The following is a 19,393-nucleotide window of genomic DNA, read 5'->3' as shown; positions in this document are numbered from 1 at the left end:
AAGCATAATACGGGTACATACGTAATGATACATTGTAAATTACATTATCTGTAATTGTAACAAAGCTCCAACTAAGGATATAATGTACCCAATTTTCGTTTGTAAAACAGGTTATATGTATTGTAAAGATAGGACGTTGGCCCTTATGACGGTAACGTCTGGAGAGCGTTCGCCCTTGGCTCATACTTTGATTTTGTATTTTTCGGCTTATTATGGGACTACAACATCTGCCCCTTTGCCAGAATGTGCATTTCACATCGCTAAATACGAATATATCAATAACTCAATTTCGCAAAAAATGTAACGTTGGCCCTTTTGGCTATCAAGGGATGATATATAGATTAGTGCAAAGAGAAGGAGTCATAGCCTTAGCTACACCAAGTTTTTTTAAAATTTGCCTTACGTCACACCGACATCTTATGGCGATGATGGGATAGGAAACGGCTAGGAATGGGAAGGAAGTGGCTGTGGTCTTAATTAAGGTACAAACCTAGCATTTGCCTGGTGTGAAAATGGGAAACCCCAGAAAACCATCTTCAGGGCTGCTGACAGTGGGGTTCGAACCCACTATCTCCCAGATGCAAGTTCACAGCTGCATGCTCCTAACTGCACAGCCAACTTGCCTGGTATATATATACACACACACAGAGTTAAATAAGGCACCTAAGTAAATACATTAATTAACAAACAAGCATGTGAAGTGGAATGTTGTGAGTACTACAGAGGTGTAACTAATAAATCTCGTCTCTGTGCATTCCTCGATTTCTAATCCATTAGAAGGAATATATAAGAAAAGAAAGCAGCAACAAAACCTAGTCTTTAGAATATGATGGCCAGAATTTAACATTACAATTAATTCTATGACTACCTAATCTCTGAAGAAATCAAACATCATTTTACCCATTGCCACACACAGCTGAGCACTAAGGAAAAACTCAAGATACAGGGTCTTTATTTTAAAGTTGTGCAAGGAAAGTGCAATACTAGCTGGATGGTGACATCACGAAGTGCACTTACAGAAATAACGCTATCTGTAGCTCAGGTTAACAGCTGTATGGAGTGGTATAATTTTAATATGTGAGACTGATAAATGAAATCATCTTATTGCTTTTGACAAGAGTTTAGTGCTGTCATCAGTGCTGTAGTATTAATAAGTTTTATTTTTACAGTGTAGTTTCTGTATGAATGTTTCATGAACAGTGTTGTTTAACAATTTATGTTTACGGTAGAATGATTTCATTGAAGAGGGCTACGTGAAGTGTCCTTCTGTCAAAGGAGTGCCAATTTTAATTTATTTGCAGATTTCTGAAAACAGCACATGATATAGTGGAGAAATTCCGCACAACGAGGTCTGTTCTTAACAAAAATGGCAAGTAGGAGATGAACTGTATTAAGAGAAGAAAAGCTAAGAAAAAATTAACTGAAATAAGAGTTCTCTCAGAAAGAAGCCACACCAAATCGCAGTCCCCTGCTAGACCCCTCGATTTAAATTCCTGTGATTATTGCAAGTGGAGTGTGTTAAAGTATGTACTAATAACTCTAGCATAATGGAATTACAGGAGAATATTCAACAAGTTACATAGAACATCTCACATACTATGATTTGCCGAGTTTCTCTAATCTCACAAGATTATACTATCAACAATACAGGCTTTAAGATGAAATTTATTTCATGCAACGAGTGTCTCTAAATCTGTTTATGAGGTGTCAGAGGTGTTGGAGAGCTGAGGGACGTCACTTTGAGCATCTTCTTTAATGCCAGGTAAGTTTTTAGAAGGCGCGATCAAAAAGTTTCCGTTTGAGGGCGTTGCTGCAGCGGACATGCAACATAGTGCGACTCCGAAGCGGGTACATAAGCACTGCCAAAGGACAAACACAGGTGCACATCCATTGGAGAATGAAGACTGTATACGGGCAGCATGTCTGTCGAAAACAACCATTGTGGAATGGTGCACCAAGTTCCATGCGGGTCTCACGTTTCGACACAAGACCACAAAGGTTGTCACGCAGAAGGTACGCCAACTCAAGTGGGAGACGCCCGTCGGTCCCCTCAAAAAAGGCCTTGAAGAGTCGATGCTTCCTGTAAGGTGAGGATGTGCAGCAGGCAGTTACAGACTTCTCACAAGATTATACCATCGACAATAAATGCTTTAAAGTGAAATTTATTTCATGCGATGAATGTGTCTAAATCTGTTTATGAGGTGTCAGATGTGTTAGAGAGCTGAGGAACGTCACTTTGAGCATCTTCTTCAATGCCAGGTAAGCGGGACACAGTGCTTTACCACACGGGTATCTTCAATCGGGTATGTCGGTGGGACGTGTGCCTCACTGCTCACGGCAATTCAGGACTGTACGGCCATAAAACGGAAACTTTTTTGATAACCCCTTTTATGTCTCTTAGTTTTACCAGAAATAACTTTCTAGTACTGTTATTTGACACTGAGTAGCATGCAAACATAGGGCACACTTCAACGGCCAGCAGACGAGTGCTAGGGCTTGAGTTCTGCTACTGCACAGTAATAAAATAAAGATCCTGCAGTTTACAATACAAGGTTGTGCTCTATCTAGGTGCATTTCATCAAATATATTATCAATATACCTCTTTCTTCACCACCTCTAGTACTTGGCCTGGAGCTCTTAGTAAATTCCTTGCCGACGCTTGCCTTCATCACACAACATGGCTGACCTTCTTTCTTCACTTTATATACATGGATCACACCCCCGTTAGTTCCAAGTAATAGCCAGGATGGATGGTTGGAAAAGGTACAGTAGGTTATAGTATACATACCCAGTCTATGGGATTGATAAGTCAGAGTCACTGTTTGCACATTCCATACCTAGACAAAACAATTGTTCAACATCACTACATCAAACAACAGTAATTACAAGTTTTCATAACATGAACTATCTGATCAGAAGTATCTGGACAATCCTCTGTACATGTAAATCAGAGACTATACAGTATATCACTAAAACCACCGATGCAGCTACATAGGGTAGACAAGGGCTCTATGATGACAAAGAAGAATTGGAAAGAATGTTCCTCCTGATCAACACAACTCTATTTACACGACTAAACTTTATTCAGAACTAGTACTGACCCTTTTTTGTGCCATCCCCAGCTTAATAGACACACACACATACATCATTATTACAGACCGTTATGTCTTTCAGCATTCAGTCTGCAAGCCTCTGTGAATTTACTAAATGTTGCCACAATCCTCTATTTGCAATTAGTGCTGTGCCCTCATTTAGTTCTACACATGGACCTTCCCACAAAATCTGAAAGTTCCATTCTGCGAAATAGAAAAAATAGTAATACAGATACTGAGGGACTCTCTACAAATCATTCGTTGCCATCTATACCCGAGAACGTGATTAACATTCCTCCACCATTAACCCTGGAAAAAAAAAGAAGAATACAGCATTAATTATTAAATTTCCACTGTATTCCGGATACGAATTGTCACCCTCATTGGAGGACGGACGATTTATTTCTTAATAAATCTCTCTCTCCCTCTCTCGTAAGAAACTGAGTCTAACTATCATCATCTTGGTCTCCCTCTACTTCTCTTACCCTCTATAAGACAGTCCATTATTCTCCTAGGTAACCTATCCTTCTCAATTCACCTCACATAACCCCACCACCGAAGCCAATTTATACGTACAGCTTCATCCATTGAGTTTATTCCTAACTTAGCCTTCACCTCCTCATTTTGAGTACCCTCCTGCCATTGTTCCCACCTCGATGTACCAGCAATCATTCTCGCTACTTTCATGTCTGTTACTTCTAACTTATGAATAAGATATCGCGAGTCCACACAGCCTTCGATCCTGTAAAGCAAAGTTGGTCTGAAAACAAACCGATGTAAAGACAGTTTTGTCTGGGAGCTGACTTCCTTCTTACAGATTACTGCTGATCACAACTGCAAGCTCACTGCATTAGCTTCACTGCACCTTGATTCAATCTCACTTACTACCATCCTGGGAGAACACACATCCTAAATACTTGAAATTATCTACCTATTCCAGTTTTGTATCTCCAATCTGACATTTAATTCTGTTGAATTTCTTACCTACTGACATCAATTTAGACTTTGAAAGGCTAATTTTCATATCATACTCATTGCACCTACTTTCAAGTTCCAAGACATTACAGTAGACTGCAGGCTTTCGGCACCATCTGCTATTAAGACCAAATTGCCAGCACAGGCCAGACTGCTTACTACATTTCCATCTAACTGAATCCCTCCCTGCCACTTTATACCTTTCAGCAGATGATCCATGTAAACTATGAACAACAAAGGTGAAAGATTACAGCCTTGTCTAACCCCTGTAAGTACCCTGAATCAAGAACTCATTCTAGCATCAATTCTCACTGCAGCCCAATTGGCAACATAAATGCCTCTGATTGATTTTAACAATCTACCCTTAATTCCATAGTCCCCCAGTATGCTGAACATCTTTTCTCTTGGTACCCTGTAATATGCTTTCTCTAGATCTATGAAACAAACACAACTGTCTTTTCCTCTCATAACATTTTTCAATTACCTGGTGCATACTGAAAATCTGATCCTGACAGCTTCTCTGTGGTCTAAAATCACACTGGTTTTCCTCCAACTTCCTCTCAACCACTGATCACACCGTTCCTTCCAAGATGCCAGTGAATACTTTGCCTGGTATACTAATCAATGAGATACCTTGATAGTTGTTGCAATCCTTCCTGTTCCCTTGCTTACAGATAGGTAGAATTACTGCTTTTGCCCAAATAAAGGTACCTTACCAACAATCCATGCTAATCTTATTACTCTATAAAGCCTTTTCATCCCTGCCTGCCCACTATACTTCACCATTTGAGGTCTAATTTCATCTATTCCTGCTGCCTTATGACAATGGAATTTATTTACCACCTTTTCCACTTCCTCAAGCATATTTTCCCCAACATCATTTTCCTCCTCCCCATGAGCTCGGTTGTTTGCGACACCACCAGGAAGATTACCTGTTACATTGAGAAGATTTTCAACATATTCCCTATGCCTGTCCAGTGATTCCCTGGGATCTATTATGAATTCACCTGAATTACACAAAACACTGTTCATTTCCTTTTTCCCTCCCTTCCTAAGATTTTTTTTATTACCGTCCAGAAAGGTCTCCCTGCTGCTTTCCGAAATCTTTCCACGACTTCTTTTGGATTCAACAACTATTCGTTTCGCTCTGTTTCCTTCATTAACGTACAATTCCCTGTCTGCATCGGCCCTTGTTTGGAGCCATTTCTGATAAGCCTTCTTAATTAATACTTTTACAAGCTGCTCTCACTTCATCATTCCACCAAGATGTTCGCTTTTCCCCACCTTTACACACAGTTGTTCCTAGGCATTCCCTTGTTGTTTCTACTACAGCATCCCTGTATGCCATCCATTCTCTTTCTATATCCTGAACCTGCTTAACTGTCCACTGTTCGGTACTCCTCACTAATCATATCCATGTACTTCTGTCTAATTTCGTCGTCCTGGAGATTTTCTATCCTTATTCGTTTGCAGACAGATTTCACTTTCTCTATCCTAGGCCTAGAGATACGAGGGGGGATCAAATATAAACAGAATTTTATTTTTTATTTAAATTAATTTATTGAAAAACACAGGCAATTACAATTTACTTTTCCACATAGTTTCCTGCTTTGGAAATGCATTTGTCCCAGTGTATGGGCAGCTTTTTGATGCCCTCATCGTAAACAGAACAGGGTCGTGTCACCCGCCAGTTGCGCACGAAGTCTTCCACACATCATCTTCAAACCATTGCCCTCCTAGAGCTTCTTTAAGCGGTCTGAACAAATGGAAATCTAAAAACTGCATCACCTTCTTCCGCAATCCTTGCTGTAAACCTCTGACAGACCTCCAAATGTCTCAACTTCAGATTTCAGCCAAAAGGTGAGGGACCCACCTTGAACACACTTTACGAAACTGTAGGTTGTTTGTAATGATTGCTCAACAGCTCCCATAACTGATTCCAACTTGGTCTGCAATTTCTGATACTCTCATCTGCCGATCGTCATCAATAATCCCTTTAACCGCAAAAGTGTTTTCATCTGTAATGCTGGTCCGAGGATGGCGATCGTGTTGCTAATTTTGCACACGTTCTCGTCCTAATATCTAACAGCACACACCCCACTCCTAACGGTCCCACCTAAGCAAACCAGAAGTGCGGCGCCAGTCCTAACAATTCTTGATGTTCAGGAACAATAATCCTGTTTATATTTGATCGACCTTCGTACTTAGTTCACTAGAGATCAGATAGTGGTCTGTATCATCAAAAAATCCCCAGAAAACCCGTACATTCCTAACAGATTTCCTGAATTCAAAGTCGGTTAAGATATAGTCTATTATGGATCTGGTACCCCTACCCTCCCGTGTGTAGTGGTGAATAGCCTTATGCCTGAAGAATGTATTCGTAACTGCTAAACCCATAGTACAGAAGTCGAGCAAATGCTTCCCATTCCTATTAGCTTCCATATCTTCCCCACATTTACCAATAACCCTTTCATATCCTTCAGTTCTACTTCCAACTCTCGCACTGAAATCGCCCATTAGCACCATCTTATCCTTGCTGTTGACCCTGACTACGATGTCACTCAATGCTTCATAAAACTTGTCAACTTCATCCTCATCTGCATCCTCACATGGTGAATACACTGAGACAATTCTCATCCTAATTCCTCCAACTGCCAAATCCATCCACATCATTCGCTCGTTTACGTGCCTAACAGAAACTATGTTGCATACAATAGTATTTCTGATGAACAGCCCTACCCCAGACTCTGCCCTTCCCTTTCTAACACCCGTCAAGTACACTCTATAATCTCCTATCTCTTCCTTGTTATCTCCCCTTACGCGAGTATCACTTATAAAAAATATAAACATAAATACAAATTAGCGTATCTTAAAATTTATTGGACAAACATACAGTAAAACATGGTGGTAGAGGAGTTAACATGATATCCATTTTAACCTTCTTAGTGCCAGAGTCACAGTGAACTATCCTAAAAAAATGAACAAAACTTGCCAGGGTCGCTCTGAGAGACGCATGGTTTCTTTACTTTTTGATAAGCTTCTAGACTGAAAATCGCACCTAATCTTGACACGACCATTAAAGAGAGTTCAAGCTACCATGTTCTGACAACATTCGTTTGTTTTCTGTATACTGATACTCAGAGTGATATTTGAAGTTCCTTGACCTGTTTACAAGCGACTCGTAAAAGCATTGGAATAATAACAATAAGTTAATTTATTAATTTGACCACCTAATCAATACAATAAGTCTTGTCTTAGTTGATTTACATTGGCATGTTAACTAAAATGGTACATGTTTCGCCTTGTATTTAGGCATCATCAGCCATTATCTTGACCTTAAAATAGAATCAGCCACCTGATTTACATACACATGAAATGTCAATGTCAATATCACTAATACTTTCACCAATTGTAAATTTCCTCACTTACTGTAATATCTTTAAAACCAACTTCATTAAAAGTATTTTACCATATGTTAATTTCAGTTCAAGTCTCTCCAAAGTTAAAAAAAAAAAAAATTTCATATATCACGTCATTCATTTCATCTCATTAACTCCTCTGAAGAGGTTGACGTCAGGAAGAGCATCCGGTCATAAAAACCCGCCACGACAGATTCATCTCACCTCATACCCGACCCCGCAGGGAAACGGGACAAGGGTTGGAAAAACATAACAAAAACCTTTTACTAGAATAGATATACGAATAGAATAGATATACGTGTGTGTACACAACCGACCAGCAGGTACAAAGCATAACAAATATAATTTGATGAATACTGGGACAAATACTGAAAGTGTATGGTACGTGTTTAGTTTAAATACATTATACAGTCAATGCAGATGCACAGACGTGGAAAGTCTTATGCCAAATCGTTAACAAACGATATAAATTTTACTGAATGAGTAACACAATTCAAAAGAATCAACAGTGAGATCGATCAAATGATAGTTAAGTTCATTACAAGTCAGGTCTAAATTTTAAATACCTACTGTAATACCGTACAATCGTACAAAATTTCAAACAAGATGAGTGGTGGAGGCACGACGGGAATGAGGGAACCGAGAGACACGACTGACGCGAAAAGAGTCCTAATAGGAGTAACGGCAGGCACGTGAAGATAAAATTTCCTTGAAGGGTGAAGTAGTTTGGTGCCGTGCAATTGCATGACTCTCCCAATTCCATCATTATTCAGAAATATGAATGCATGATGTTTTGCATTAATTGATCTCTATGTCTCACCTGAAACCAAAACAGAAGCAATACCAATATAAATGGTCCGTTATTGGACATTATAAATTTTCCAGCTAACTCATTCCTGGTTGCCAGCGTTTCGCCCCCGTGTGCTAGGTTGGGCTCATCAGTTGGTACCTAGCACACCTACCAAGACGCTGGCTAGTGCATACCGTGGAGGCCACTGTGTAGGCTAACTGTAGCCACCGGCAGTGCCAATGTACTATGAGAGACTTTGTCTCATTACCAAAAATTGATGCCTGCTTGGCCATCAGATGATATAGATGTTGACTCCCTGTGACTACAATTAGCCTACGCAGTGGCCTCCATGGTATGCACTAGCCAGCGTTTTGGTAGGTGTGCTAGGTAGCAACTGATGAGCCCAGCCTAGCACACAGGGGCGAAACACTGGCAACCAGGAATGAGTTAGCTGGAAAATTTATAATGTCCAATAACGGACCATTTATATTGGTATTATAAATTTACTCATTCGGACAAATATTTCAGATTCCCTGTGGGAATCAACATCTATATCAAAACAGCAGCAGTCAAAGGGACTAGAAAACCAGCTCTGTCCAGTGTGGTGTGCTCGCACATCCAGCGGGAAATGGCCTCTCGTTCAACCCGCCCAACTGGGCAAGGTGAGGCGTATTTTTAAGATCGACAGTTCATTCTAGTATGTGTGAGACATTAGAGCGACATCAGGTGAGCGGGAGAGTCAGCTGATTGTTCAAAATGTTGGTCAGTCAGTGGAGAACAAGTCCGGCAGATGGTAGTACAATGTGAATGGCCGGTAGACAAGGTAAGTCAGGGCACAACAGCACACATTATTGCCCGACACTAAAATTTGCTATTTGCTTTACGTCGCACCGACACAGATAGGTCTTATGGCGACGATGGGATGGGAAAGGCCTAGGAGTTGGAAGGAAGCGGCCGTGGCCTTAATTAAGGTACAGCCCCAGCATTTGCCTGGCCGACACTAAAAGGGTTAACACACAGTTCGTTAAAATTTAGTTAAAGTTTGTATGAATCTATCACTCTGCATTCCTGCTGATAAATATTAAGACATATATGTACTAAAGATGTGAAAAAAAATTTAAACTAGGATTAATAGATTTGTTTACGACTATTTGTAATATAATGCAATATGTCGCTCAAATTATAGTCTACACTGACCCACGTTAAATATTACGATGTCCAATGCCACAAAATGCCTGCAGAATGGGTGGAGCAAGGGAGTTTAGTGACTTTGATTGTGGATCGGTTATTGGGTTGCCACAACAATAAGCAATCATTCAGGGCCAGTCCGCTCTTCTCAGATTGCCCAAGTTGGCTTTTGGGGATATATTGTAAAGTGGAAATGGGGAAAGACAACCACATCAAAATTACGGCTGCGTAGGTTTACGGAGAGGGACTACCATCACTGAAGAAGGTGGTATGAGAAAATAACACAACCCTAAATTCTGCAGTGCCATTGTGCACCAGAAGAACAAGGTGTGGAGTTCAAGGCTCAGATATCCACCCTTAAACTATATATTTCACCGCATTTGCTGGTGTAAAAAGTACCACCACTGGTCTGTGGACAAATGGATGATGATGATGATGCTTCTTGCCAGTTGCTTTACATCGCACCGACACAGATAGGTCTTATTCTATTAAAGAAACTATTTAAAACAGTTTCATCAGTGATGTCAATTCATGGAATAAAAAAAAAAAAAAGGAATGGATATTTTTCCTGAAACATGTATGATAAAATAAAAAATTTTCAATCATTAACAGTGTATTGACAAGGTGGACCCAACATAAACTATTTTAAATAGTTTATTTAATAGATTAAAACCAAGTCAATACAGGATCAAATAACTACCTATTGTGGTTAAGTTTATCAACACAGATAGGTCTTATGGCGACGATGGGATAGGAAAGGGCTAGAAGTGGGAAGGAAGTGGCCGTGGCCTTAAGGTACAGCCCCAGCATTTGCCTGGTGTAAAAATGGGAAACCACAGAAAAAGATCATCAGGGTTGCCGACAGTGGGGTTCAAACCCACTATCTCCCTGATGCAAGCTCACAGCTGCACGCCCCTAACCGCACGGCCAACTCGCCTGGTGATGCTTGTTGCTTAAAGGGTCTAACATGTAGGTCATCGGCCCCCTGATGATACGTGTTGTAACAAAACAAAAATGATAGATTAAACTTTTACTCACTGGGCTACGATATAAATAAGATGATAATGATGAGAAAAATGATTATGAATTTAAAATAATCAGTGGATCTAATTTGCAATGCCTTATTTTCCTATAATATGATAGAATTTTAAAAATGTGATAAAAATGAATAGTGCACTGACTTAGAAGTAAAATCATTATTCAACTTCAAAGCTGAAAACATATTAAAAAATGCACAAAGAGAGGTAAAAACATAAAAACCCAAACCCCATGGCACTACAGCCCTTGAGGGCCTTGGCCTACCAAGCGACCGTTGCTCAGCCTAAAGGCCTGCAGATTGCGAGGTGCCGTGTGGTCAGCATGACAATTCCTCTTGGCCATTATTCTTGGCTTTCGAGACCAGAGGTAAAAACATAGTCAACAGAATAAAAGCGTAGTTAACAACAAAAGAAAAATTTAAAACATATTAATGCTCCCTCTATGGGAATTTAGAATTTTCCATTCAGAATTACTAGGCGGGCAATAATTCCATTAATAATAATAATAATAATAATAATAATAATAATAATAATAATAATAATAATAATAATAATAATCGTATGGCCTCAGCTACTGTGTGCAGACATTTCAATTTGACGCCATCTGGCTGTTGCTCGTCAATTTCGACGTTCCGTTTTACTCTAGGCCACCACTAGATGGCAGACCGAGTAAACCGAAACTCTCTTGGGCGTCTATGGCTGAGATTTAATGAATTTTGTCGGGTAAACACCAAATGTGTCACCAGAGATCTTTTACATGCCGACATCGTACGACATGGAGTGTCGAATGGACTTTTTTCCGCCCTTCAAAAATCCATTGTGGAGATTTATCTCCCGCATGCAGTTATCAGACTGTGCCTCTTATATAGGCTTCTGATAAGTTCACCTGCAGACACCCAGCGTCAGTGGGTAGGGTCTGACACATCCCACTCTGAAGAGTCTAGTGTCAGACCTAAGACGAAACACTGGTTAATATTAGCTTTGCATTCCAACTAATTACTTTTATGGTTTTCGGAGAAGCCAAGGTGCCGGAATTTAGTCCTGCAAGAGTTCTTTTACGTGCAAGTAAGTCTTAGAACTCTTAGAACACTAGGCTGACATATTTGGGCACCTTCATATATCACCGGACTGAGTCAGGATCGAACCTAATAAGTTGGGGTCAGAAGGCCAGTGCCTCAACAGTCTGAGCCACTCAGTCCACCAACTTCACTTTTAAACATGATAAAACAGGCCACAATCCTTCATAAAACGGATGATGAGGTCTACAGACTGCTTGTCATCTCATAAAATGAGGGAGATGGTACTTGGAAGCTTTAGATTACGGTGTAGATTCGCCAGGTCCATGCACTCCGTAAGAATGTGTGCTACAGTCAGAAGGCCATTGCAAATCCACACCGAGTGGGGGTTCTCCCTTCAGTAAGTAGGAGTGTGTTGTTATAACATGGCTAATACTAAGATATCATAATAATACTGCTTCTTTCCAAGAGACACACAGGTAAGTCTTTCATACATTCATAGTTCCTTTACCCGCTCTCAGCTTATCTGAAAGAAGGGTATGGAAGACTGGAGATGCAGGATTTGGAGTGAATAATCAGGCTACACTATATGGTTGTCTGGCAGTAGGGTTTTTGTGTGGTGAATGCCAGGCAAAGAAGACATACTAGTCCATACAGTGCCCTTGGTGAAATTTGGTGGAGGTGGAATGATATTCATGGGAGGAACTTGGTCCTCTCATAACAGTACACAGCATGCCAAACGTGTAAGGATTTTAAGGATTTACAGAAATTTTGACCAGTTGCAATCTCTTCAGAGACATCCCGACACTTGGTGGACAGTACCCCATTCCACACCCGCACCCCATTAATGTCATCTACCGACTACTATAACCAAGAAATATTCACAGGTCAGTTTCGAGTAGGTTTCCAGATACTTTTGATCAGATAGTGTATAAATTACAAAATTTTAAATTCTCTCTCTGTATGTGTATAATTTAAGTTCTCTATTTATAACTTAATTTCTTTCCTCTTCAGTTGACTTTTGTTTTTTAAAAAAAAAAGAAAGTGGATGACTTTAATAATAGATCTTAAACAATGCATATAAATAAAACATTACCAAAAAAATTTCTTTCCAACCAAAAGAGTAATATTTCGTTTTGAAAAGAAAGACTAAAATTAAATCAACAAAAATAAAACTGAATACTTGGTATCACACCAATAAGAATTTATAATAATCCAAATTATCACAGGATACCTTAAACCAACAATTGTTCAGAAATTCTATCCACTTAATGGAATCACACCTCCTGATATACGCTGAGTGACCAAAAGTCACGGGGAAGGGGTGCCCCATTATAAAATGTGCCGTGTATGACCCCTGAGCATTGTGGCTAGCTGCGGTGTAGCTGAGCAGTCTCTCACAGACTCCAGTGTCGTGAAGAACACGCCGCGAGTTAACCGATTTTAAACGTGGGATGATCATCGGCACACGGCGCATGGGTCATAGCATTGCGGAGATTATGTGCGAATTTGGGTTTCTGAGGTCAACAGTGTCGAGGGTGGATCTTCAGTATCGCAGAGACAATGTTACCACCTGCGTAAATTGCCAAATGGGAAGACCATCGGTGTTTCACGAACGGACATCGTCGCCTCCGCAGAGCCTTACTGGGCGCTCGACGGGCTATTGTGAGTCAAATCACCGCCCAGTTGAATGTTGGGAAGCAGGAACCCTTTTCTACCATGACTGTCAGTAGGCAACTGCACCGTGTAGACTTCCCCGGCAAAAACCAACTCGTGTCCCTTTGCTGACACCTCGACACAGAGCTCAACGAAATGTATGGGGCCGCGAACCTCGGCAATGGACCATGGAACAGTGGAGGCATGTGGTATGGTCCGATGAATCCCAGTTCCAGTTGTACTGAGCTGATAGCCGCGTGCAAGTATGGCGTATGCCCCACGAAGCTATGGATCCTGCGTATCAACAAGGTTGTGTCCAGGCGGGAGGTGGCTCAGTTTTGGTCTGGGCGGCGTTCTCATGGCCGCAATTAGGCCCCAGTGTCCGGCTGCAGGAATCACTGACAGGTGCACATTCTTTCAGACCACCTGCATCCCTTCCTGGCTCTATAGTACCCTGATGGAGATCCCGTGTTTCAACAGGACAATGCGCCATGTAACCGCTCTGTGGTGGCACGCAGGTGGTTGGAGGACACTCCAGTGAAGTTACAACCGTGGACTGGCCCTCCAGATCCCCCGATCTTAATCCAATTGAGCATTTATGGGATGCTGGTGTACGCTCCCTGAACCCCGCACCAACTACACAAGACCAATTGTGGCTAGCAGTGAAAGATGCGTGGGTCCAGATCTCTCCAGACCGATTCCAACACCTTGTAGAGTAGGTGCCTCGCCTTATTGCTGATATTTTGAGGGCTCGCAGAGGAGCAGCTCGTTATTAACATCACATTCAGTGTCTTCCCATGACTTTTAGCCATTCAGTGTATAAAGGGGAGTGATAACTTATTCTGAATGTAAGAAGCAAACGGAAGATTCATGTCACGCTCTAAATGACCCTCAGCCGACATTTGGGAGAGATTCTTTACTAGATTTGCAGCTCTTCAAAGATCCTAATTTTTTTTTGTTTTTTTTGTTGTTACAAGTTGCTTTATGTCGCACTGACTCAGATACGTCTTATGGCAATAGAATAGGGAAGGGCTAGGAGTGGGAGTGTGGCCTTAATTAAGGTACAGCTCCAGTGTGATGAACATCTTAACTGGAGCTTAATGTTGTCATCGGCTCCCACTTGGAGTGCTGTGCTTGCATTCAGCGAGTCACCTGGTGATGAACGAGTGTACCAATACAGCTCCAACGGTAAAACAATCTTAAATTTAAACCCTCATTGTTGTAAAAGACACCCTTGTGTACCAGTCAAGTCTACAAGAACGGGCCATGAAAGCAACAATGTTAACAAAGTTTAAACATATTGGAACTACAACTGAAGACGATGACCACTTATCAAAGAAGTGAATGCAAGAATTAATGCAGCCTAGATGAGGAGGCAAATGTTGACAGGCATCACCTGTGATTGTTCAGTGAAAGACTATCTGAAATCAAAAACACAGACACCATCCCTGAAAGCTGGCCAATTATGAAAAAGGCAGAACAAAGACCAAGCATCATGGAGACAAAACTGCTGTTGGCAGATTGGATTGTATTCCCAACATACATGAATTGCTATTGCACTTATCCAGGAACAAATCAACAGCACTGAAGGAACAATAACAGAAGTCAGCTACAATGATTAGAATAATTATGTGTTGCACGATTATGGGAGAGCTTCAACAAGAGATGTAATTCTAATTTACAAAACTGCTGATATTCCTCTCCAGTAGTGCATAAAAACAGCTGTGCCATAAAATAGTGGTTGCCATTATAAATCAGTCCATGATTTCATAATACCCTATTTGGGCCAGTTTATAAAAAAATACTGTATAATCCCAAATACCACCCACCACCGAATAAGACCCGCATCCTAAATTTTAATAACTTACATACCTATTTAATTTTCTTCAAATATACCACAAACATAAATTCAAACAGCTTACAATTAATAAAATCATTACAAAAATCATAAATAAAATTGGTCCAATACTCAGATCATTCACAATTTACCGTTGTCATCTGAAGTTTCACCATAGGATCTTTCCACAAATAGTCGTCCTCACTACCGTCCACTGAATTTTAAATTCCACATTTCTTAGAGCTTTTGGACACTAGATCGTTGGGAAAGCGCGCCCATGTGGTCTTGATCCAGCTGCATATTAGTCCCACTTCAGGCCTCTTCACTCATCCGGTTGGTGTTAACACGTGATCACCAACAGACATCCATTCGGTGTACAAATGTTCCATTGCAGTTTTGAAAGGCTGGTTCACGCACACATCCAATGGCTGTAGAATAGAAGCGAGTCCTCCGGGAATTATCGCAAGATCGGTTTTTTCCTTTCCCCATCATATCTTTTACGGCGTCAGTTGTATATCCTCGGTAACTGTCCAACACAAGCATGTTTCATTTTTGTAACAAAGCTCCTGGAAAACGTTGCCAAACGCACTTCACACAGTCGTCAACTAACGCACTGTCCATCCAGCCGGACTCGTGTTCTAACAATAACACCGGACGGCAAGTTTCCTTTCGGAAGTATTTTTCTTTTCAGAACACATATGGAGGGAGTTTGGTTCCATCCACTAATACACACAACATTACCGTGCATTGTTGCTTTTCACTACCGCTTGTTCTGATGTTTACTTACAACCCTTCGTATCCACTGTATTTTCCAACGGCATTTCAAAATAGACAGGTGTCTGGTCAGCATTCCCAATTTGCAAGAGGAAATAAGAATTTTGCTTCCTCAAATGAATAATATGACGCTGAAAGGCCGTTAATTTTTCTTCATACACCCCAGGGAGACATTGTGAAATAGACGTACGTCTCCGAATGCGGAACCATCCGCGACTTGCAGTAAAACCCTGTGTTTTGAGTTCTTTTGAGACATCAAGTGCTTTCAATTGACACATTTCACTAGAAACACCACATCCTAACTCACGTTTTCCTATCACAAATTTGTGGAGTTGTTCTTCAATTTCCGGAAACACTGCACTCCGCTCGTGGAACGCTCTGCGATCGCCGTTACTTTTTAGAAGCTTTTCCTTCGTCCTCCGCCAATCACGAATACACGATTCATCAATATCGTACTTTCTGCCAACGCCACGATTTTGGTATATTTCAGCTTCGCTTACAATTATTAAGTTTCTCACCCACAGTAAATGACCGCAGACGCCGTTTTGAATTCATCGCTTAATATCGAGACAGCATTTTCACGGTACAGATACGGAATCGCAATGCTAAAAAGAGAGATGTTCTCAGTTCAATATGGATCAATTATGAAGTTTTTAACTTTAAACAGATACGGAACTTTAATGTGAGCGAGGTAGATTTCCGTAACCAACAGTCTCGACTCTTGCAAATTACGATATCCCGTGAGATCAGCTATTCGCGCACCCAGCATGCCAGCAACACTTGTGAAACAAATGACAATCGAGCATCTGCAGCAGCGGCTTTCATATTTATCGCATATTTACCCATATTCTTTGATTTACCATATTTCATTACCTTACATTTCGTGTTTACATGCCTCTGTAACCGTATTGAAAAAAATTGATCTTATTTTCTAGAATGCAACTAAAACAAAATAAGACCCGAATGCCCATTTACATATAGTATATTGAGTATGGTAACTGTATTCAAATCTATTTCAAAATTCCATGTAAACGTAGTAAATATTTACGAGAATGAACGGCTTGAATACGATCCGCACCCAAGATTTAGAACCAATATTTTGGGGAAAAGAAGTGCAGGTGGTATTCGGGATTATACGGTAACCTTCAATACCTCGTAGCAGCAGGAATATTAAACATAAACACCACATGGTCAACTCAGCCAACTGTCCAAATGAATAACAGAGATTTCCTCCACTGTTATTTTCCTTAGTGAATTATGGTCAGCAGAGAAGCACTGTCAAATAAATTGCCAACATTTTCTACACCAGAAGCCAAAAACATATAATCTTGCTACGTAATAAGAAACACTATTATTTTACCATGATGAATTTAAGACCAAGTGTGAGGACTCAGCCGTTATAGCATGGTAGTTTGTGGTCCTGCCACTGCAAGCACTGCAAGCGATTATATCCAACATCTGCTCCAGTAATTCCGGTAAGCCGGGTATAGAAAAGTGCGGGAGACATTACTCTATGGGATATTTCAGTGAATAAGTTGAATTTTCTTTGCTTTCAATTCCTAAACTTAGTTCATTGTGTGTTGTGTACTTCAAGCATGTATCTTATGTAGCTTGATTAATTTAATAGTTCAGCATGCCGTTCTGTGTTGTGCCTGGCAGTAAGTCAGGCTATCGTACAGCAGTTGATGATATGCGATTTTTTCACAACCAAAGAATAGAAATCATTTTGAAAAATGGGCCAGAGCTATTCCACGGAAGGATACTGAGTTAACACATAATAGCAGAATTTGTCTGATCATCTGATACTAAAACAAGATCATTTTATAGTGAATGTGAATATCTATACAAGTAATGAAATTGAACAGAAGGATCCACCTATTCATTTTCATTCATTTCACTCCATTTCATTACTTTGTGAATTTCGATTCAATCTGAATTTCGATTCAATGAAGACCACATAATGAAATTCTTGATGTTGAATAAGTGGATATCTCTTGTGCAAGATGGAAATTACGTCCAGGAGCAGTGCCAAAGTTGAAAACAGGCAAGAAGTGGACTGATGAAAGGAAGGAGGCTCACAGAACGAGAATGCGTGAGTACTGGGGAAGAATTAAAGCTCAAGGATGCAAACGGTTGAAATAACGTGGTCCACAGCAGGCCGAAACGAAGAAAGAAGAATAATAATAATAATTGTATGGCCTCAGCTACCGTGTGCAGACATTTCAATTTGACGCCATCTGGCTGTCTGCTCGTCAATTTCGACGTTTCGTTTTACTCTAGGCCCCCACTAGATGGCAGATCGAGTAAACCGAAACTCTCTTGGGCGTCTATGACTGAGATTTAATGAATTTTGTCGGGTAAACACCAAATGTGTCACCAGAGATCTTTTACATGCCGACATCGCACAACATGGAGTGTCGAATGGACTTTTTTCCGCCCTTCAAAAATCCGACTACCTCTGCCGGGTTTGAACCCGCTATCTTGGGATTCAGAGGCCGACACTCTACCGCTGATCCCTAATTTGCCATAATACCTTTCAAGTGAGATTAAGTCCCGGGAAACTCCCAACAGGGAAAAAACCTAGACACCATCAGGGAAAGAAGAAAGAAGACTGAAGACGGGAGTGCACCAGCGAATTGGGAATTAAAAGGTCGATCTTAAATAGTTCATAGGTGTTTGTTTTAATCACTGCCGTCTCAATCCTATATACTGCCTGCTCTACGCTATGCGTTTAACATGCTTCTCAGCGTGAACTCTTAGTGTCACGAACCTCCGCTAGGGGGGCGAGCTAACGCACCCAACTTATCTCCGTAACTACGTTATTGTGTTCCAGTGTGTTTGCATAGAGCATTTATGTGTGTGTCTCTGGTTTTAAAATGATTAATTGTTGTGTTCCTCTCTGTATATCAAAGCAGGAAATCCAAATTCTTCAGGTGTGAGGATTCCTGTTATCCCCCCAAGTAAAGAATTTTTGAAAAATTGGCTTAACGCTATATCAAGGCAAGGATCAACCAAGGCTAATCAATGGATTCCATCCGATTATTTTCATGTTGTGTAGCCTGAGTTTTAGAGAAGGAGATAAAAGATAAAACTAAAATAAAAATATATTGAAGCCAGAGAGCATGCCTAGTTGGTCTTCGCATTAACCCCATTACCTTCAAACCAGAAAAATAGCTCCATGAAAGACCAGACAGCGACAAGATATTTCTTCTGAAGATATCTTGATGAAACAAGCTCTTCAACCACAGGAAATATATTGGATGATGAGTATGAAATTCATTTGAACAACGATGTATCAATCTAAGTTAGTATTCCAATGTGTAAAAATGACAGCAGTGATCAGAAAATCAGACATTAGAGGCTCCGATCAAGAATCTGAGACTGCGATAACATGTGATGACTAACCATAATGACGTTAAAAGACTACAGAGACAATTAGAAGACAACCCAGAAATTGATTGTCTGAATAAAGTAAAGGAAGCAGCCAAATATAAAGGAAAAAGACCGTTTTAAAAAATCAAATCCATAATTTTCGCAAGACAAAATCCGGACAGTCAGAACAAATCACGCTGTACTATATGGCGTGGAGAATATTATCCCAAATGGTTA

At 40.5% G+C, this 19,393-nt stretch overlaps 1 protein-coding gene across 1 annotated transcript in view; it reads right to left on the bottom strand.

The window, feature by feature from the left end:
- The window catches only part of LOC136884059 (WD repeat-containing protein 27), a 140,796-nt gene that overhangs the window by 100,247 nt on the left and 21,156 nt on the right, over positions 1–19,393 (bottom strand). Inside the window, exon 5 of the mRNA XM_067156084.2 lies at positions 2,600–2,837. Coding sequence (XP_067012185.2) covers positions 2,600–2,837 — 238 coding nt within the window. The remainder of the gene's footprint in view (positions 1–2,599; positions 2,838–19,393) is intronic.

Source organism: Anabrus simplex, chromosome 12, assembly GCF_040414725.1.
Source record: "Anabrus simplex isolate iqAnaSimp1 chromosome 12, ASM4041472v1, whole genome shotgun sequence".
In the NCBI taxonomy this organism is placed as follows: domain Eukaryota; kingdom Metazoa; phylum Arthropoda; class Insecta; order Orthoptera; family Tettigoniidae; genus Anabrus; species Anabrus simplex.
Note: the sequence above shows the minus strand (reverse complement) of the source record. Positions and strands in the feature narration are given on the sequence as shown.